This window comes from Sciurus vulgaris, assembly GCF_902686455.1.
Source record: "Sciurus vulgaris genome assembly, chromosome: 4".
Taxonomy (NCBI): Eukaryota; Metazoa; Chordata; class Mammalia; order Rodentia; family Sciuridae; genus Sciurus; species Sciurus vulgaris.
In genome coordinates this window covers 7,632,076-7,649,102 of record NC_136464.1, presented here as the reverse complement: position 1 = coordinate 7,649,102, position 17,027 = coordinate 7,632,076, and the positions used below count along the sequence as shown (strand labels likewise).

General features: G+C 53.0%; 1 protein-coding gene across 3 annotated transcripts in view; it reads left to right on the top strand.

Moving 5' to 3' along the window:
• Window positions 1–17,027, top strand: part of LHPP (phospholysine phosphohistidine inorganic pyrophosphate phosphatase) — a 127,990-nt gene that overhangs the window by 15,883 nt on the left and 95,080 nt on the right. For all 3 annotated transcript variants that reach the window (XM_079138080.1, XM_079138082.1, XM_079138081.1), the window contains 3 exons: window positions 1,426–1,579; window positions 6,178–6,241; window positions 7,026–7,118. In XM_079138080.1, coding sequence (XP_078994206.1) covers window positions 1,426–1,579; window positions 6,178–6,241; window positions 7,026–7,118 — 311 coding nt within the window. The remainder of the gene's footprint in view (window positions 1–1,425; window positions 1,580–6,177; window positions 6,242–7,025; window positions 7,119–17,027) is intronic.

Sequence of the window (17,027 nt, the reverse complement as noted above, 5' to 3'; positions counted from 1 at the left end):
GCAGTGATGAGTGACAGCCACACATGTGACATGTTGGCGAGCAGGAAGCGCCCGAGCCTCCATATCCAGGATTGGGTTAGGGGTCAGTCGCGCAAGTGAGCAGGGCCACCAGCCCCGAGATCAAGCTGATACAGTGTGGCGCAGGCCTCAGGCGTTTGGACCTCTTATCCAGCAGGCTGTCCCTGGGCCAGCAGTTTCCTCCCTGAAGCTGGGCGAGGTCAGGCCTGAAGACCCTCTTCGGGATGTGCAGGTCTGGACAGGTCAGGCCTGCTAGCCAGCCCTTTCTTCTGCAGTAGTCTTTTGCTGAAGCTTCTCGTGCAAAACACTTTTTCACCAAAACTTCCAGAATTTTCACGAATTTTTCTTCACCAAACATTTTTGAGACTCCTCATACCTTTAGTGCAGGTGTGGGCGAGCGTGTTTTGCCAGGTAGTGGTCCGTCCATGAGTGTGCCGCCCTGTCCGTCCGTTCCCACAGTGCTGGGCGCCCAGCGTCTTCCTGTTTTAGGCTCTTAGGCAGCGAGCATTCTTGCATGGTTCTCTGGGTAAATGCCTAGGAGCGGAGTCCCTGGGCCCGAGGGTGCCAGAAATGCCTGTCTCTGGAGTCGACCCCGCGACTCCTCTTCCAGGGGGTGTGCTGATTCACCCCCGCCAGCAGCTGCACCCACTCTGTGCTCGCCGGCACTGGATGCTGTCTGTTTTTAATTCTCGCCGCCCTGGTGGGCAGGAGGCGGTCTCGTGTGGCTGCCTCAGCTCTTTCCATCCAGAAGGCCATCGTGGAACACCAGGAGTGGCGGGAGCAGGCTTCCTCTGGGAGCCGGAGCCGTGAGCCCGGATCTGTTAGGGTTAGGGTTAGGGTTAGGGTTAGCTCTCTCTGCAAGAGAGAGAGGGCCCTTCCTATGGGCCTGGCAGCCAGAGGCGGGACTGCTGCTTCTCAGGACCTACCTGAGGGTGCCCCTGAAGTGTCTCTGCCCTTCAGCGAGAGGCCAGCAGGGCCAACGCTCGGGATTGCGCTCATGCTGTCCTCCCACCAGGTCTCCTGCTTGGTGGCGAAGCTCTGGGCTTCTGCCTGCCGTGGCCAGGCGAGGGGAGGTCCCAGGGCTGGTGCCAGGGTCGGGTGGAGGGTCCCCGGAGCAGCTCTGTCTTTCTGCTAACGAGCTTTCCAACTACGGGGAGCCGGGATTCCTCTGTCTGCCACAGGAGAATAACACCCTTCCTGTCCACCTCCCGTGGTACTGTGAGGCCCAGACAGGAGCAGGCCCTGTTAGAAATAAATAATTAATTTAATAAAAAGGAAAAAACTAAACATAGAGCCTCTTAGAGAGGGGCAGATGTGCGCAAGGGTGCCTGGTCAGCTGGGGTTGGCCGCGTCGTTCCTGGGCTTGATCCTGATCTCTCTTTCCTGTCTCTTTCTCTCTTGCTCCAGGAGTCCGCTCAGAATTCGATCAGATTGACAAGTCCAGCCCGAACTGTGTGGTAATGGCAGATGCTGGTGAAAGCTTTTCTTATCAGAACATGAATAAAGCCTTCCAGATACTCATGGAACTGGAAAATCCTGTGCTCATATCGCTGGGAAAAGGGTAAGTCGACTCCAGAGACAGGCATTTCTGGCTTCTTCGGACGATGCTCCTGGTTCTCTGACACAGTAATAAGGTTGCCGACAGTGGTGTGGAGTGAGCTCAGGGTGGCCGGCTCTCTCCCTGCCTTCTCTCCTCATTTCTTCCTTCCTCTTCTTTAATAATTTAGGAAACCAGAGTACTCTGTCCTCTGGAGCTGGTTGATCAAGCATCTGTGTGGACTCCCGGCTAGGAGAGGCCAGGCATGGGGTGGATGGAGACTCTGCAGAGATCTCAGAGGCCAAATGTTGATCATTCCAAGTTTGGAGTAAAGAAGGCAGTGCACTTGGACAGGATATAGCCAAAGTGTTGAAGAATGGTCCCAAGGGACACCTGGGTAGTGACCAGTTGGCTTGAGGGCCTGGGGGATAATCTGGTCTGGGCACCAGGCGTCTGTGGCCCCAGAGTATCATCTCTGTAAAGCAGTAGTTTCATGAGCAGCCCTTTGTCTGCGCCTCTGGCCCATGCCTGAGTCATCTTTCTGTTGCTGTGACGTACACCTGAGATAAATCAACTTAAAGAGAAAGGTTTATTTTGATTCACAGTTTTGGAGGTTGAGTCCATGGTCACTGGGCCCCATTGCTTTCAGCCTGTGTGAGGCAGAGCATCATAGCGGAAGCGTGTGGCAGAGGAACCTGTTCACCTCACAGTGGCTGGAAGCAAAGAGAGAGAGGACAGGGTGGGGTCCCAGCATCCCCAAGCACACACCCTAGTGACCCGTCTTCTTCCGTAGGCACCACCTCCTGCAGGTCCCAGCACTCTCCAGCAGCTCTGTCAGCGGGGCCAAGTGCCCGCTGCAGGACCCTTCAGGGATCACTCCGGATGCAAACCAGCACCGTCCCTCTCTCTAAAGAAACAGCTGTGGTTACTTTTCTCAGTACCTTTGCTGACTGCCGAGAGAGCGCACTTTCTATAGATGCAAAAGGAGAAATCAAAATGTGGTTTTAGTGTCACTGCAGGAATCCAGCATCTTGGTGTTGGCTGCAGTGACCCTCACAGGTGGCGTCTCCACAACCTTGGCATCCAGGCTGACCTTGTTTTGTCACCTCATGTTTATTGTTCACCAAGCCGATGGCTTTGCACACCGTGGGTGGCTGTCTCTGAGACACGGTCCCCCATATTGTTCACCAAACTGATGGCTTTGCGCACCGTGGGTGGCTGTCTCTGAGACGCAGTCCCCCATATTGTCCACCAAGCCGATGGCTTTGCGCACCGTGGGTGGCTGTCTCTGAGACGCGGTCCCCCATCGTGTGGCTGTCCTGCAGTTGTCTTCGCCGGTCGCTGTGGGGCTGTTTCTGATTTCCCACCACAGCAGTTGCATCTGGGAGTTAGGGGGTGGGCATCTCTGGGGTTCTTGGTGCGCGTTGCCTGGTTGCTTTCCAGAGAGCCGTGCAGGTTCATCCTGTCGTCAACAGAAACAGCACTAGAGTTCTAGAATCACAGCCTCTCAAGGCTACAAGGACACTCTGGGGTCCCTACCCCAATTTTTCAGGCGGAGCTGGAATCCGTTTCCAGCTTGGTCCTTCTGTGACTGTCGTACGGCATCTGCCTGCTGAACAGGGCCAGCCGTTTGAAAGGACAGGAAGGGACCTTGGATCTGGCCACTGGCCGTTGCGAGCACTTGACGCCCTCCGTTCACTGGGTTCTGATTGCAGCCTGGAGCCGTTGGCAGTGTTGCCATCCGCGCGCGGGTTGGCACACAGAGGCCTACAGAGGTGAAGCGAATCCCTGTCCCCCAGCGGCTGCTGGCAGGGCCAGGAGTGCCCCAGCCTGGACCACCCCAGGGCCTCTGCTTGCACCTCTTTGTTACGTTCTAGAACAGAAGTTTGAACCTTACAAGATCTTCAAGTGTTTTTGAGCCTGTGTTTAAAAGTTGGAAGATTTGCATCAGGTGTCCAGATTTCTGAGATCTGAGGGTGGAAGGTCGGGTGCGGAGCCCCCATTCCCTCGCACCGTAGAGCCCAGCTCTCCTACTGTTTCCAAGCTTCACAGGCAGTTGTCTTTTTATCTTAGGCTGTTTGTTGTTTTTCTCAAAGTAGAGAAATACTCTTCATCCAAATATGCAATTGAGAGATGTTTCAGGAAAGAAAAAAGGGAATATATATTTTCAAAAGCCAAACATTTCTAGTGTGTTGAATAGAGTGGGTCCTGTTCTAGACAGAGTTCTCCAGAGGAAGAGGAGCCTGCAGGGTGGCTAGAGATGTTGGTTTGGAGGCTTGGTGTGGCCAGAATCTAGGAGAGGGGCTGCAGGCCGGCGCTCAGGCGGGGCTGCAGCTGGCTCCGGGCCGTCTGCTGGCCATTCCTTCTTTTCAGGGGCAGGCGGTGTGCTCTGTTAAGGCCTTCAACTGATGGGATTCGGCCCACCCACGTTATGGAGGGGGGTCTGCTTTACTCAAACTCCACCATGTAAATCCAGAAAAACACCTCCGTGGAAACATCCAGAATCATGTTTGATCAGCTGGTCACCGTGGCCCAGTCAGTTGATGTATAAATCAACCACCACGTTCCCTTATCACCTTCTGCAATTTCATCACTGCTGTGGGGCCCGCCCAGCCCCTGGCCTGCTTGGCTCACTTGCCTGGGCTGGGCCCTTGGGTGGGCCTTTCTTGTTGATGCATTATAATCATGTATAATCAGTGTGACACGCTGATACATGCACAACACAGCGTTTGGTCTGTTTCTTTCCCTCACACCCCCTGGGCGTGTGGGTCAGCAGCCCTCCACTAGACCACTGGCATAATTAAGAAGCTCTTCGTGACTCGTTTATGTTAGATTTTCTTCTTTAAAGTTTTTCTCATAATTATTAAAGTAATTATTCCAGATTATGAGTAGTAGTCAAATCATATGTCGTTGGAAAAAAAGATGGCCTCGTTGCTCTCAGGTCTGTGTGCGCAACCCCTGGGCAGCAGGAGGGCTGGGCAAGAGGTGGGTGGGCCTCCAGCTGGGGGTTCCCACATGGGCACGGGGTGGTTAAGCCGGAGAAGGAAACGGAGAGCTTTTGGGTGAAGTCACAGCTTCTCTGGGCCCAAGACCCAGGACAGGCTGCTGTCGCCGTGCTGCTGCTGACCCGGGTGGCTGCTGCGTGCACGGCGGAGGAGGCAGGCCTGGCGGTGGAGGGCGGGGGCAGGCCAGGGTGTCCTCCTCCTGGAGATGGAGTGATTTACATTTGGCATCTGTTTGGACCCAAGAGTGGGAATTGGCTTTGTAATTTCTTCTGTCATGCCGCCGTCAGAAAATTAAGCTGTTTACGCAACAGACTATGGAAGGTTAATGGCTCTTCTGGGAAAGGTCAAGTGGTCATTTTGAAGGGAGCTGTGCTGAATAATCGGAAACGGCAGGAGAATAAAGCATAAAATCGGATCTGACTGCTGCTCCCGCTGGTCCCCTCTTCCCTGCGCAGCTTCCCCTGCGGTGGAGCATGCGGGGCCTGTCCAGGGCGGCTGCGGCCCTTTGGGTCAGAAACAAAAGAGAAATATATGCAGTCTCTAGGGCATAGAAATAAATTAAATACTTGTATTTACTGTACCTCCAAAAAATTTTTGTCCAACAGTTGGCTCAAGATGTCTTTTTCATTTTCCTGAATGAATAGGAAATACAGAAAAATTCTTGGTTCTATAAAGACCAGCCCAGATTTGGTTAAAAAAGAAGGAAATATTAGAGACTCTCATTTTGATTTCTAGGAGTCAGCGGTCTTTTTGAACCCCAGAAATCAGTATGAGAAGCCCTGGGTTTCGATTGTGGGTCTTCAGGCTCCCAGGCCCAGAGGCCTGTGCAGCCGAGTCACTGTTAGAAAGCCAAGGCGGGGTTTGCACCCGAAGCCAACCCACTTTGCTCTTCTCTGGTTTTCTGCACACGTGACATTGAATGTCCCTGAATCTGGAGGGCAGGGTGGGGAAGGGACAGGGATGTGGAGGGTGGCAGACACCCTCACAGCTTTGGAGTCATATCCGCTCTGCTCTGGGGTTTGTGGAAGTCCTTCAGAGCAGCACAGACTGGACTCCCTTCACCCCTCTCTGTGGCCAGATGGCTTTGCTCTGAGAGCTCTGGGCTCAGGTCTGACACGGGTGCCCAGGCCAGGCCGTGGGACCAGGGCTCAGCCCAGCTGCTGGCCTCATGGAGCCCACCTTAAGAAAGGAGCCCTCCTGTGGGCCAAGCCGACTTGGCCTCCAATGGCTCCTGAGAGCATCTGGCGCCCATGCAGCCTGGCACCTCGCTTGACTGGCCAGTGGGAGGTGTGGCCAGCGGACGTGGGACTAATGGCACTTTCTTCTTCAGCCGCACTTAGGGTTAATTATTAGTAACTGGGGGTTCACCACACGCTCTGTGGGCTGCTGTTCCTTCCTGGAACACAGGGCACGTGGCTTTCTCTGTGTCAACCACTGAATCCAGCTGCCCCTGGGGCAGGGGGCTACCCAGACTGAAGGCCCAACCTCAGCAGGCAGCTCCAGGGCTGCTGGACCATGGGCTCTGCTGTCCTGGCCCCACCAGTCAGCTCGGCATGGCACCGGCACTGGCTGCCCTCCCCAGGGCTCTGCTCACCTCCCGCCTCTGCTCTCTCGTAGACGCTACTACAAGGAGACCTCGGGCCTGATGCTGGACGTCGGAGCCTACGTGAAGGCGCTTGAGGTGCCCGGCTGGTTCTGCCCCAAGCCCTCTTCAGACACGTTTGACTGAGACGCTTCAGAGCTTCCTGGAGAAGAGACTGGGCTTGACGCATTAGTGGCCTTTCGTGTTTCAAAGTCGCCCTCCTATGCAGGGCTTCCAGCCATGCACTCCCCATCCTCTGGGGCTGTCCTGGGCACCTCTCTGTCCTCCCTGTCCCCTCTTCCCGCCCCTTCCTGCCTGCTCTCCCAGCATGCTCTCTGCTGCTCTCCTCTCTGACTCATGGCTTGGTGTCTGTGCCGACCGCTGGCCTCCTTCCTGACACTCCTCTCCAGCGTACGAGGCCCTCTGTGGCCAGGCCCTCAAGTCCGCTCTGACCCAAATCCCGTTAGCTGCCCTCGCCCCAGCTCCTGCCCCGAGTCAGCCTCACCGCTCTTTGGTGGGAGGGAGGGGCCGGTGGCAGGTAGAACCTGCCTCTCTCAGGAGGGCCCAGGGTGGAGCTGGAGGAGCCTCGGGAGGAAGCAGGAGGGACGGCAGCAGAGTGGGCGAGAGCGGGCCCAGCCTCCTGGCACTGGAGGCTCGTGGCTGTGCCTGCCAGGGGTGCCTCCTGCTGTCACGGGCCTCGCAGTTGACGCTGGGTGCCCTGAGCACGAGAGTCACAACGCTCTTGCTGTATGACGGGCTTCTCACGCCTGCGGCGACCTTCCCTGTCGCAGCTGCTGACCTGAGGGACACATTGGGATGTCCTTTCATGGGCCCACACCTGATCTGGACCCCAAACCCATGCTGTCTTTCTCCCTTTTCCCAGTACGCCTGTGGGATTGAGGCCGAAGTGGTGGGGAAACCTTCCCCCGAGTTTTTCAAGTCTGCTCTGCAAGCGTTGGGAGTGGAGGCGCACCAGGTAGGGATGGCAGAATTTCTTGTCTTTTTTTTTTAAATTGTGAGAAATTTTAAACACATACAAAAGTAAAGAGAAGACCCGGGCACCCTCCCTCGTATCCGTCAACATAAGCGATTTCCAACGTACGCCAAACAGAGAGGAGGGGGCAGCCACCCCCGAGTGTCCATCCTCCAGATTCATTGGGGTCTGTCTTATCTCTTCTTTCTCTTAAAAGACATTTTTTTTTTGCTCTCACAGTTTCAAGCAAATCTCGGACTTACTGTTATTGTGCCCTATCATATTCCCACATGCCTTTCAAAACATGACTTTTGGGATGTGACCTCAGTGCGTGAAGACCCTTAGCAAAGGCCCACAGGCACATGGTAAGGTGCTCAGCATCTCCCCTCATTAGGAAATGCAAATGAAAGCCACAAATGCAAATGAAAGCCACAGCAGGACATCACTTCCCGTCCTCTAAGACGGCCATTCAGAGAAAGTCCACAGAAATTGGCAAGTGTTGGCAAGGGACTTGGGGAAATCAGGACCATGACATACTGCCAGGAGGAGTGGAAACAGGCTCAGTGGGCCTTCGGAGTTAAAGGTAGAATCTGCCATCTGACCTGGCAGTTCCTCTACTAGGGATGCGCCCAGAGGACACGAGCAGGTGTTCAGCTCGTGGGCTGGGGATGTGGCTCAGCAGTAGAGCACTGGCCTCGTACACTCGAGACCCTGTGCCCAATCCCCAGCGCCACAAACAGCAACACACCCCAAACAAAGGAAAAGTGAAAAAGCTTAGCACAGATGTTCGTGGAGTGTGTTCACAGTAAGCAGAAGTTAACGCGAGTGCCCGTCCGTCACCTGATGAGTGGCCACGTGGCCAGTTCACACAATGCATGCTATTCAGCCATAAAGGGCGTGAGGTGCTGCAGGCACTACTGCGTGATGCGTCTTGAAAACAGCCTGCTAGTGCAGGAGGCCTGGCAGGGAAGGACATAGATACCCTGTGATTCCTCCTACAGGAGATGTCTAGCTTGGGCAAACCCAGAGACACAGCAAGAACGGTGGCTGCGGAGCTGGGGTGCGGGCTTTCTGGGTACAGGATCTCCTTTTGGGTAGAAGTGCTCTGGACTGCACCGTGAAATGGCTGCACAGCCTGTGAACACACGTATGTCAGCAGCTCCAACACTGATGTCATTGCCCTGATGAGTCTTACTCAACATGTGTTTTACCTAAATAGATTCTTAAAAACCACCGTAAACATCAGCAATGATTCCTGGTTACTGGCCAATGAAACCCATATCTCAGCTCCCCCAGCTGTCTCAACAGGGTTCTCTTCCAGTGATTCGCTGGCATCCAACCCAGCAGGGTCCACGCCTTGCACATTAGGGTCAGGCATCTTGAATCTCTTTTTAATACTCATCATGCAACATGTCAAGTATCCGCGGTTAGAGGGCAGCATGGGAACCACAGGGTACATCACGAGCTTCAGACTCATCAACTAATAGCCATTTTAAAAATCGTTTTTTGACTTTTCACTTTGAAGAAATTTCACACCTAGAAAAAGTTGCCACGGAGGTGGGTGGACCCCGCGTGCCTTCCACAGCTCCCCCAATGTGGCACCGCGAGAGACCAGGAAATGGACATGGGGACAGGACTACCCACCAGTTCAGAGGCCTCAATCAGCTGTCCCCAGCCGGTGCCACTGGTTGCTCTTGTTGGGGCGTGTTGCGTTCAGCAGTCCTGTCCCCTGCTGCCAGTCATCCCGGGACAGGCCCTGGTCTTCCTTTGTCCCTCGTGGCTGTGGCATTTCGAGGGTGCCGGCTAGCCATGCTGTCAGAGCCCCTCCCTTTGGTTTTCCCGTTGTTTCCTCACGTTTTCATTTCAGTTATGCATTTGTGGCTGGAATCACACAGAACCAGATAGCAGGCACCTGAGTTAGTCTGGCCTGTCACGGCGATGGTAACTCTGGCAGTGGTCACAGAGGTGGCTGCAGCGCTCTGTGTGTGCAGTTATTGTTTGTTCCTTTTTATGAGCATCTTGATCCTCCTCCTGATCACTGTTTCCCTCCCCGTTGTACCGTGCATGGCCAACGTGTGGGCACTGGGGACTCAGCTCCGGGCCTTGCACATGCTAGGCAGGCGCTGTACTGCTGAGCTATATCCCCAGCCCTTTGTCTTTTGAGAGGCTCTCTCTACGTTTCCCAGGCTGGCCTTGAACTTGCAGTCCTCCTGCCTCAGCCTCCTAAGTAGGCAGGCACCACTGCACCTGACCTGTTGGTAATTTTTACCTGAAAGTCTTTACTGTGGTGTTCCCACGTGGCACTGTTTGTTAACCGGAATCACCATAAGGGAAAGCTTCCGCCTCTTTTTGTTCATACCAACATGGACCCAAGGACCCAACTTGGACCCAACAAACAATGTTTGTCTTACTGCATGAGTTACACTTCGGTCCTACAGTTATTTATTTTATTGCTCATATTGGCCGATGTTTGGCTGTTGGAACCTCTTTCAAGTTTTTATTGCCACTTACTCAATCTGTATGCCCACCACTCCTCTCCTCTAGGTTATTTTGAATCAAAACCTAGAAATTGCAGCATTTACCTGTGAACATTTCTAACCTGTAAAAGCTCGGGATGTTTTTAAAAAGCATAGCTAATACCATATCACATCTTTAACAGCAATTCCTTAATATCATCAAAGATCATATTTCTCTCTTATAAATGTTTCATGTTGTTCACGATTTGTCTGAATCAGGATACACAGTCCTTGCATTGCGACTGGCTGGTATCAAATGTCTGATCTATCCATACCCTTCCTTCCTCCCCCATTCTCGTTTTTCTTGAGACTTTGAGGGAGGATCTGGGTGTTCACCCCGTGGTTTCCCACGGTCTGGTCTGGATGGTGTGGGGCCTGCACGCGCTCCCCGCTCCCGCACCACTGCGCTTGGTCAGGGTCAGGCCCAGATCTTGACAGTACTCCTCTCTAGGTGACTACCACCCAGACCCTCCATGCGGCCATATGCTTACCTGGTGTCAGCTCTGTGAATGGCCAGGGCCAGCTCCATCCAGTCATTAAGGGTCACCAGAAGGTGACATTTGTGTCCTGGTGGCCTTTCTTCTCTTCTCTGGGATTCTTCTCTACAGAATTCTCATCAACTGCTTGTTGCCTTGAGTCTCACGTTGGAAACGCCAGATGAAAGCCTTTCTTTTCCTTTTTTTATTTGTTTTTAGAACAGTGAGTTCTCCAGCACCCTCCCAAGGTGGCAGGTGAGATTTTAAAATGTGCACATCATTATAGGCAGATGGTCTAGACTCATCGGGCGTGTCGTGAAGTGCCAGTTATTTCATCTGTCACCAGTGGGAACCTCCTTGAGTGGCCACCCAGGTCCTTCTGACCCCAGTGGTGCCTGAGAGGGTCTTCATTCCCTGCTGTGACAAATGTTCCAGAACTGCCTGTGCCTTTCCTGCCAGAGGCCATGCTCCCTGTTCATGGAAAGCGTGTTTAGAGGCTGGAGAGCTGTTCCCGTTGTTGCTGGGTTGAGCGTCATTTCAAGCCTTTCCCGTCATTTCAAGCCTTTCCCGTCAGTAAGCCTCACAAATATACATCATTAAACAGAAAACGCACCCAGAAATGTCGTTCCGAGACTCCGATTGAGGTCCTGTGGGCTGTGCTTCGTCCTCCATCCCCCTTCGCCACTCAGAAGTCCCTGCTTCCCAGAGCAGCGACACGGTCACCTGCTTGGCCTGTAATTCACACGCGCCTCCTGGGTTCCAGAGCATGCCGTGGGAGGAAGCCAGATGTCATCAGAGCTCGCTCCGCCATGCTGGCAGGGTACGGTGGCCCCTCGCATCCACCGCTGCCATCGCTGGTGATGTGGCCGCTGATCTCTGCGTGTGATGAGGTGGCTGCTGCTGCAGGTGAAGATCTCTTTTCGACGGTTATTTTCTCTGGACAGCACATTCCCTCTAGAGGTTTGTGATCGAGAGCGTTGCAAGCCTGCAGTGACACCTCCTTTTTGGAGTGGTCCCCCAGCTGGATCCTCTTCAAATTCAGTTTACTTTTAGTTTTTAAGGAATTGGTTTCACAGCATTTGAATTTGTTTCATAGTCATGTAAATATTTATGTAGTTCAAAACTCAAATCCATGGCACAAGTCACGTTCAAGGCAGTCGACTTCTGAGCTCCGCTCTGTTCTGTCCCTGCCTGTCTCCCGTAGGGAGCCGTCTTACAGACTTTATGGCTCATCTTTCCATTTTTAGAATATAAGCAACTATGTGTGTGTTCATCTCCTTGTAGGATGAACCTGAGAGAGAGTACATCCTGAGGGTTTTTCTTACACAGTGGAAGAACAGCAGTTGTTACAATCTGAGGGGAAAAGCAGTGTTGTGGGGCCGGGAGTGTGACTCTGTGGTGGACGCATGCCTGACATGCCCAGGGCCCCGGGTTCAAGTCTTGCCACCAAACCCACCTCCTCCCCCAAACCCCAGCGTTGCCCAAACAGCAGCCACCACAGTGAAACCTACCACTGCCTGGAAATGCCCCCAGCAGGAACCCAACATGCAGACAGTGTTGTGGGCTGTATGTGCCTCGTTCCATCTTGGATGGACACCCCCCCACACACACACTCCTTTTTCTTCTTCAGGACATTTTTTCAGTTCTTTTTTTTTTTTGGTCAGATTTTCACATTCTGGATGAGACGCTGCCCTCCCGCAGCTCGCTCTGCACACCCTGGGGATGAGCCAGGGCCCTTCCGGGTCTGGATGCTGGGGCAGTGGGTCTGGGAAGGGGTGAGGCCTCCGCACTCTTGCCAGGTCACTGTAGCTGCGTGGGTCCAGCTGGCTGGTCCCTTGGAGCATCTGTGGCCTGGGCAGCTGAGGAGTTGTTTCTCTGGTGACTCCAAGCACATGTGGCAAAGCTGTACCTTATTTACTTCCCACCTTATAATTCCCTGTTCCGCCCTCAAGCGGCATTCTGTCCTGCCCTTGACAGACGGCTGAGCAGCAATTGCACATTCTTAATGTCCCCAGCCCAGTGCTTTGCTGAAATGCTTGCTGATGTTATTTGAATATCAGGATGTGTCCCCATTTTAAAGCATCATTTCAAAATAAGGCCATTTCAGATGAGCTGGGTTATATGCAGAAGGTAATCATTCTCTGTTCCTGCTTCCTTATTTTTAATGAAAAATGGCTGTGAGGAGCTGCTGGCTGCCCAGTGCCAGGCCACGGCAGATCTTGGATTCTTCCAACTGCTCTAATCAATAAAGTCATCACCCGCCATTCCCTGGGTGGTGGCTTCTTCCTGAGCCCGGGCTTGCTGCTCTCTGCAGAGGCGCTTTCCGCCTGCACGTGAATGGACAGAGCTCCCAAATTCAATTTCCATTTTAACCTTTCCGCAGCCCAGAAGTAACGGCTGGAACGCTCTGATAGATTGGCAATGCAAACCTCTTAGGGGTAACGAGGCCCTTTCGAGGAGCCAGTGATCAGGCAAAGAAAAATGTGGAAAGGTTACCTCTAGCAATTAGGCATGATTCCCATGGTTGAAGCCTCTGCGTCTGTGGTGTTTGTAGAGCTTCATGCTAAAGCCTGTGAGTTGGGAGGGTCTGGGCCACGTTCCGGGAGCCTCGGGTTGCTGGTTGTAGCTTGTGCAGCTTACTGAAATTGGGGCTGTTCACCAGGCACCTGGTCATGGAAGGGCCTACACGTGGCAGCCCATTTCACAGGCCAGGAGCCTGAGGCTGGGGAGGAAGCTCCTGGACACCCAGCCCTTCAGCTGCCTGTTTCTTTTGTGAAGTCCTTATTTGAGTCCCCTGTCACAGGTGCTTGTGTCACATCTAGAAGATAAGCCGGGATCTCTCAGCTTTGGCTCTTAATGTTTGGGGGCCTGTCATTTGGAGGAGGGCTGTCCTGTGCTCTGTAGGTGCTTATCTGCTGCCTGCCCTTCAGCCTGGGTACAGGGGTACCAGCTCCCTCCCAAGTCATGAGACTCAGACTGTCTCCAGACTTTGCCACACGTCCCCTGGGAGAACCACAGCATTGAGGGACTAGCCACAGACTAGGCTGGGGTGGAGCCCGAGGAGAGAGGCTGGGCCCACACTCGCCTTCCAGTCCCCAGCTTGCTCTGCCGTTCAGCTCTCAGCGAGGGCCAGGCCTGTCAGAATTAGGCTTCATAAATGACGTTTGGAATGGTAGACTTAGTAGTACAATATCATTTTGTTTTGAAAAATATTTTATAAAATACATACTATTGGCAGAACACAAATATAGGAAATCAAGTGACCCACGAACTTGAGGGAAAGCAGAGGTTGTGGTGATTTTGCTGGGCTCTTGCTCTCAGGACACAAATAACACAAGTCATTAACAAATCATGCTTTGTCTCTAGTTTGTCTAAATGTACATTTTAACACAAAATTGGAATAATCCTGTATCTGCTATTTGAAACTTGGTTTCCCTTCAGAGTCTAATGGGAACAATTTCCTTTGTGCTTATTGGAGCACTTTTGCAGAGTGTTTTTGTGGCTGCATAGTATTCCATCCTGTGGGCCACCGTTCTTCACCATTCCCCTGTTGAGGGACATGGGACTGCTTCCACGTGCCCTCTTGTACATGACCCCAGGGGATAGCTTTATGTGTGCCTCCGTTTGCACACCTTCATTGATTTTCCAGACGTCTGGTGGTGTGGCATGGAGCTATGATTGGCACTGCTTACGTCTCTTACCTTCCAGAACACCTGTGTGCCAGGGTTCCCTATATCCTGCCAACACCATGGCTTCTTGCTTTTTGAAAGATAGTGATCCTTGAGTTATTTTAGTTTGTCCGTCTGTCCATCCTTCCTTTCCTCCTTCTCTTTTCCCCCCGGGCTGTGCTGGAGATCTAACCCAGCTTGCACATGCTGGCGAGTGCTCTGCCGCTGAGCCAGTCCCCAGCCCCTGGCCCTTCAGCTTTGCTCCTTGTGAATGTGCCAGACCCTGGTGGAAATGGCTTAGTGATGTGCCACCTGGCTTTCTGAGGGGTCCTGGAGGCTGAAGGTCTAGAGGTCGTCTGGGCCTCTCCAGGTGAGGTGTGTGCCCCTCTGGGCTGCAGAGCAGACTGGGCTGCTCTGTCCCCACCAGGCCTGCTGTTCCCTGCCCCGTGATGGGGAGAAAGGCTCAGCCCAGCAGAGTCCTGACGTAGTTAAAAATGTCGTGAAGCATAGGCTTTCCTGGGACACCAGCCCTGGAAGCCTGTCCCCAGGCACTGCCACCTGTTAGGCCATGGCCTTCTCTTGGCAGCTGTGGTGGCCAGGGAGTCCTGGCAGGCAGATGACACTGAGGGAGGATGAGTGGTGTGGCCAGCCGCCTGGAGGCCCGTGGCGCTTCCTCCGGCTCCCTGGATTTCCAGGGTCTGCGGAGTCTGGCCGTTCAGTTGTATCTGTCTCCCGTTTCCAACTCAGGGAGACGGGAAGCGAGATCCGGGCCTGACAGGTAGAGTTTTTTTATTTCCCTCGACAGTGCACCTCTTGACCTCCATCTTCTTGCCAATGATTTTTTAAGTCCTAAATGATTTGGGAATAATTGCTCCTCCTGGCGTGATTATCGCCCTAAATCTCTGAAGTCCCCAGGGTGCCAAGCACATTTTGGTATTCGAGCCCACAAGCTGGCCCAGACAGGCATCGCTGCTCCGGGCGGCTGCCCGCCGGGTCGTGCGGCCCCTGCTCCCCGGACCCTCACACTGCTCCGGGCTCTGCTGCGGGGAGCTGCGGCGTCTCGGGCCCCACGCGGCTGCTGCCTGAATGAGGGCCCCTCCCGGGCCTGGCTTTTCTGATTGTCTCCATGAGCCGCATCAACGAATGTCCAGCCCAGGGAGCCCTGAGAGTGTCCCTTCTGAGAAGGAGGAATCTCTGCTGCCGGGTGTGGGTGTGGTGTGTGGCCACGCGGACACACAGACTTCCATTTTTCCTAGAGGCCTGGAAGATGCCAGGCATGACGTGGTATTGGGAAGACCCACTCCGTTCCCAAGGAGCCCGCTAGGATGGCAGCCTGAGCCCCCGGGTCAGGGGAAGTGCGGTGGGTGTTCACAGGCCCAGCTGATGGCTTCCCGCTCACCTTGGAAAGGTGAAGCGGAGTCTGACATGGAGGCGTCTGGCCACCCGCTTGGCAGCCCTGGCTTCAGGAGATCTGGAGTCGCCCTCTGTGGGTGGAGGGCTCCCCGGTGCCGTCCCCCGCTGGGAAGCCATGCCACTGGCTGGTTCTCCGTGGTGACTTGATGGTTTCCAGACAGCTCTGTGAAGTTTGATAAACAAAAGATCCCACTCGTTTGGCTTGCCCGTCCGGCTCCTCCACGAGAGGAGACTCCAGCCTAACCTATCAGGTACTTGTCCCTGGCACTAATATTTATCTCATGCTTCTTTAAACTGACACATTTTTAACTAAACAAATGTATTCAAAGAGGAACTTTTGACCTTTACTATAAATGGAAGAACAGAATCTCGAGTTTACCATGATAAATTAATTAAAAACGAGTGTCACATGCTTGCATTAAGAAATGCAAGGCCTCGTTCCACCCAGGAGCAGATCCTCTGCTGGCACATCTAACACGCTGCAGGAAACCTGGGCGGGGGTGGAGGGAAGACAGAGAAAACCAGGGAGAAGCACCAAGTGTGGACCCGTGTCGCTGGGCGGTGGCTGGGGACGTTCGTTGGCAGGACTCGGTGCTGGTGGTGGTCGGTCTTCCCCCAGCTTTGTCCCCATGCTGCCGTCTCCTGTGGCTTCTCTGACAGGGGCCCCTCTGGCCTCTGCTTGACTAGGCTTATGTGAAGAGCCCGGGCCTATTCTTAGAAAAGCTTTGCCCTTTAGCTAAATGACCCCCGCCCCGGCCTGGGGGCGGCCCAGCTGTTCCTGACCCCTTCCTCAGCCCCCAGGATTCCTCCAGTCGTTTCCAGGGACAGTGGCTTCAGGCTTATCAGCTGTGCTTTCTGGAATGTCTTCTTTTTGGTGAGGGGGGATCTGAGATACTTTGTTTCAGTGTTCTCACGGTTGCCAGAGTTCTTTTTTTTTTTTTTATTATAAACAAATGGGGTACAGCTTGTTTCTCTGCTTGTACATGGAGTAGAGGCGTACCATTTGTGTAATCATACATTTACCTAGGGTGATGGTGTTTGATTCATTCTTATTTTTTCCTCCCCCCACCCCTCCCACCTCTCTTTTCCCTCTATACAGTCTTTCGTTCCTTCATTCTTGCCCCCCCACCCCCCATTATGTGTCATCATCCGCTTATCAGCGAGATCATTCGCCCTTTGGTTTTTTGAGATTGGCTTATCTCACTTAGCATGATATTCTTCAATTTCACCCATTTGCCTGCAAATGCCATAAGTTTACTATTCTTTATGGCTGAGTAATATTCCATTGTATATATATACCACAGTTTCTTTATCCATTCATCAATTGAAGGGCATCTAGGATGGATCCACAATCTGGCTATTGTGAATTGAGCCCCTATGAACATTGATGTGGCTGTATCTCTGTAGTATGCTGATTTTAAGTCCTTTGGGTATAGGCCGAGGAGTGGGATAGCTGGGTCAAATGGTGGTTCAATTCCAAGTTTTCTAAGGAATCTCCACACTGCTTTCCAGAGTGGCTGCACTAATTTGCAGCCCCACCAGCAATGTATGAATGTACCTTTTTCCCCACATCCTCTCCAACACCTGTTGTTGCTCGTATTCTTGATAATCGCCATTCTAATTGGGGTGAGATGGAATCTTAGTGTAGTTTTGATTTGCATTTCTCTTATTACTAGAGATGTTGAACATTTTTCCATATGTTTGTTGATTGCTTGTACATCTTCTGTGAAGTGTCTGTTCATTTCCTTAGCCCTTTTGTTGATTGGGTTATTTGTATTCTTGATGTAGAGTTTTTTGAGTTCTTTATATATTCTGGAAATTAATGCTCAATCTGAAGTA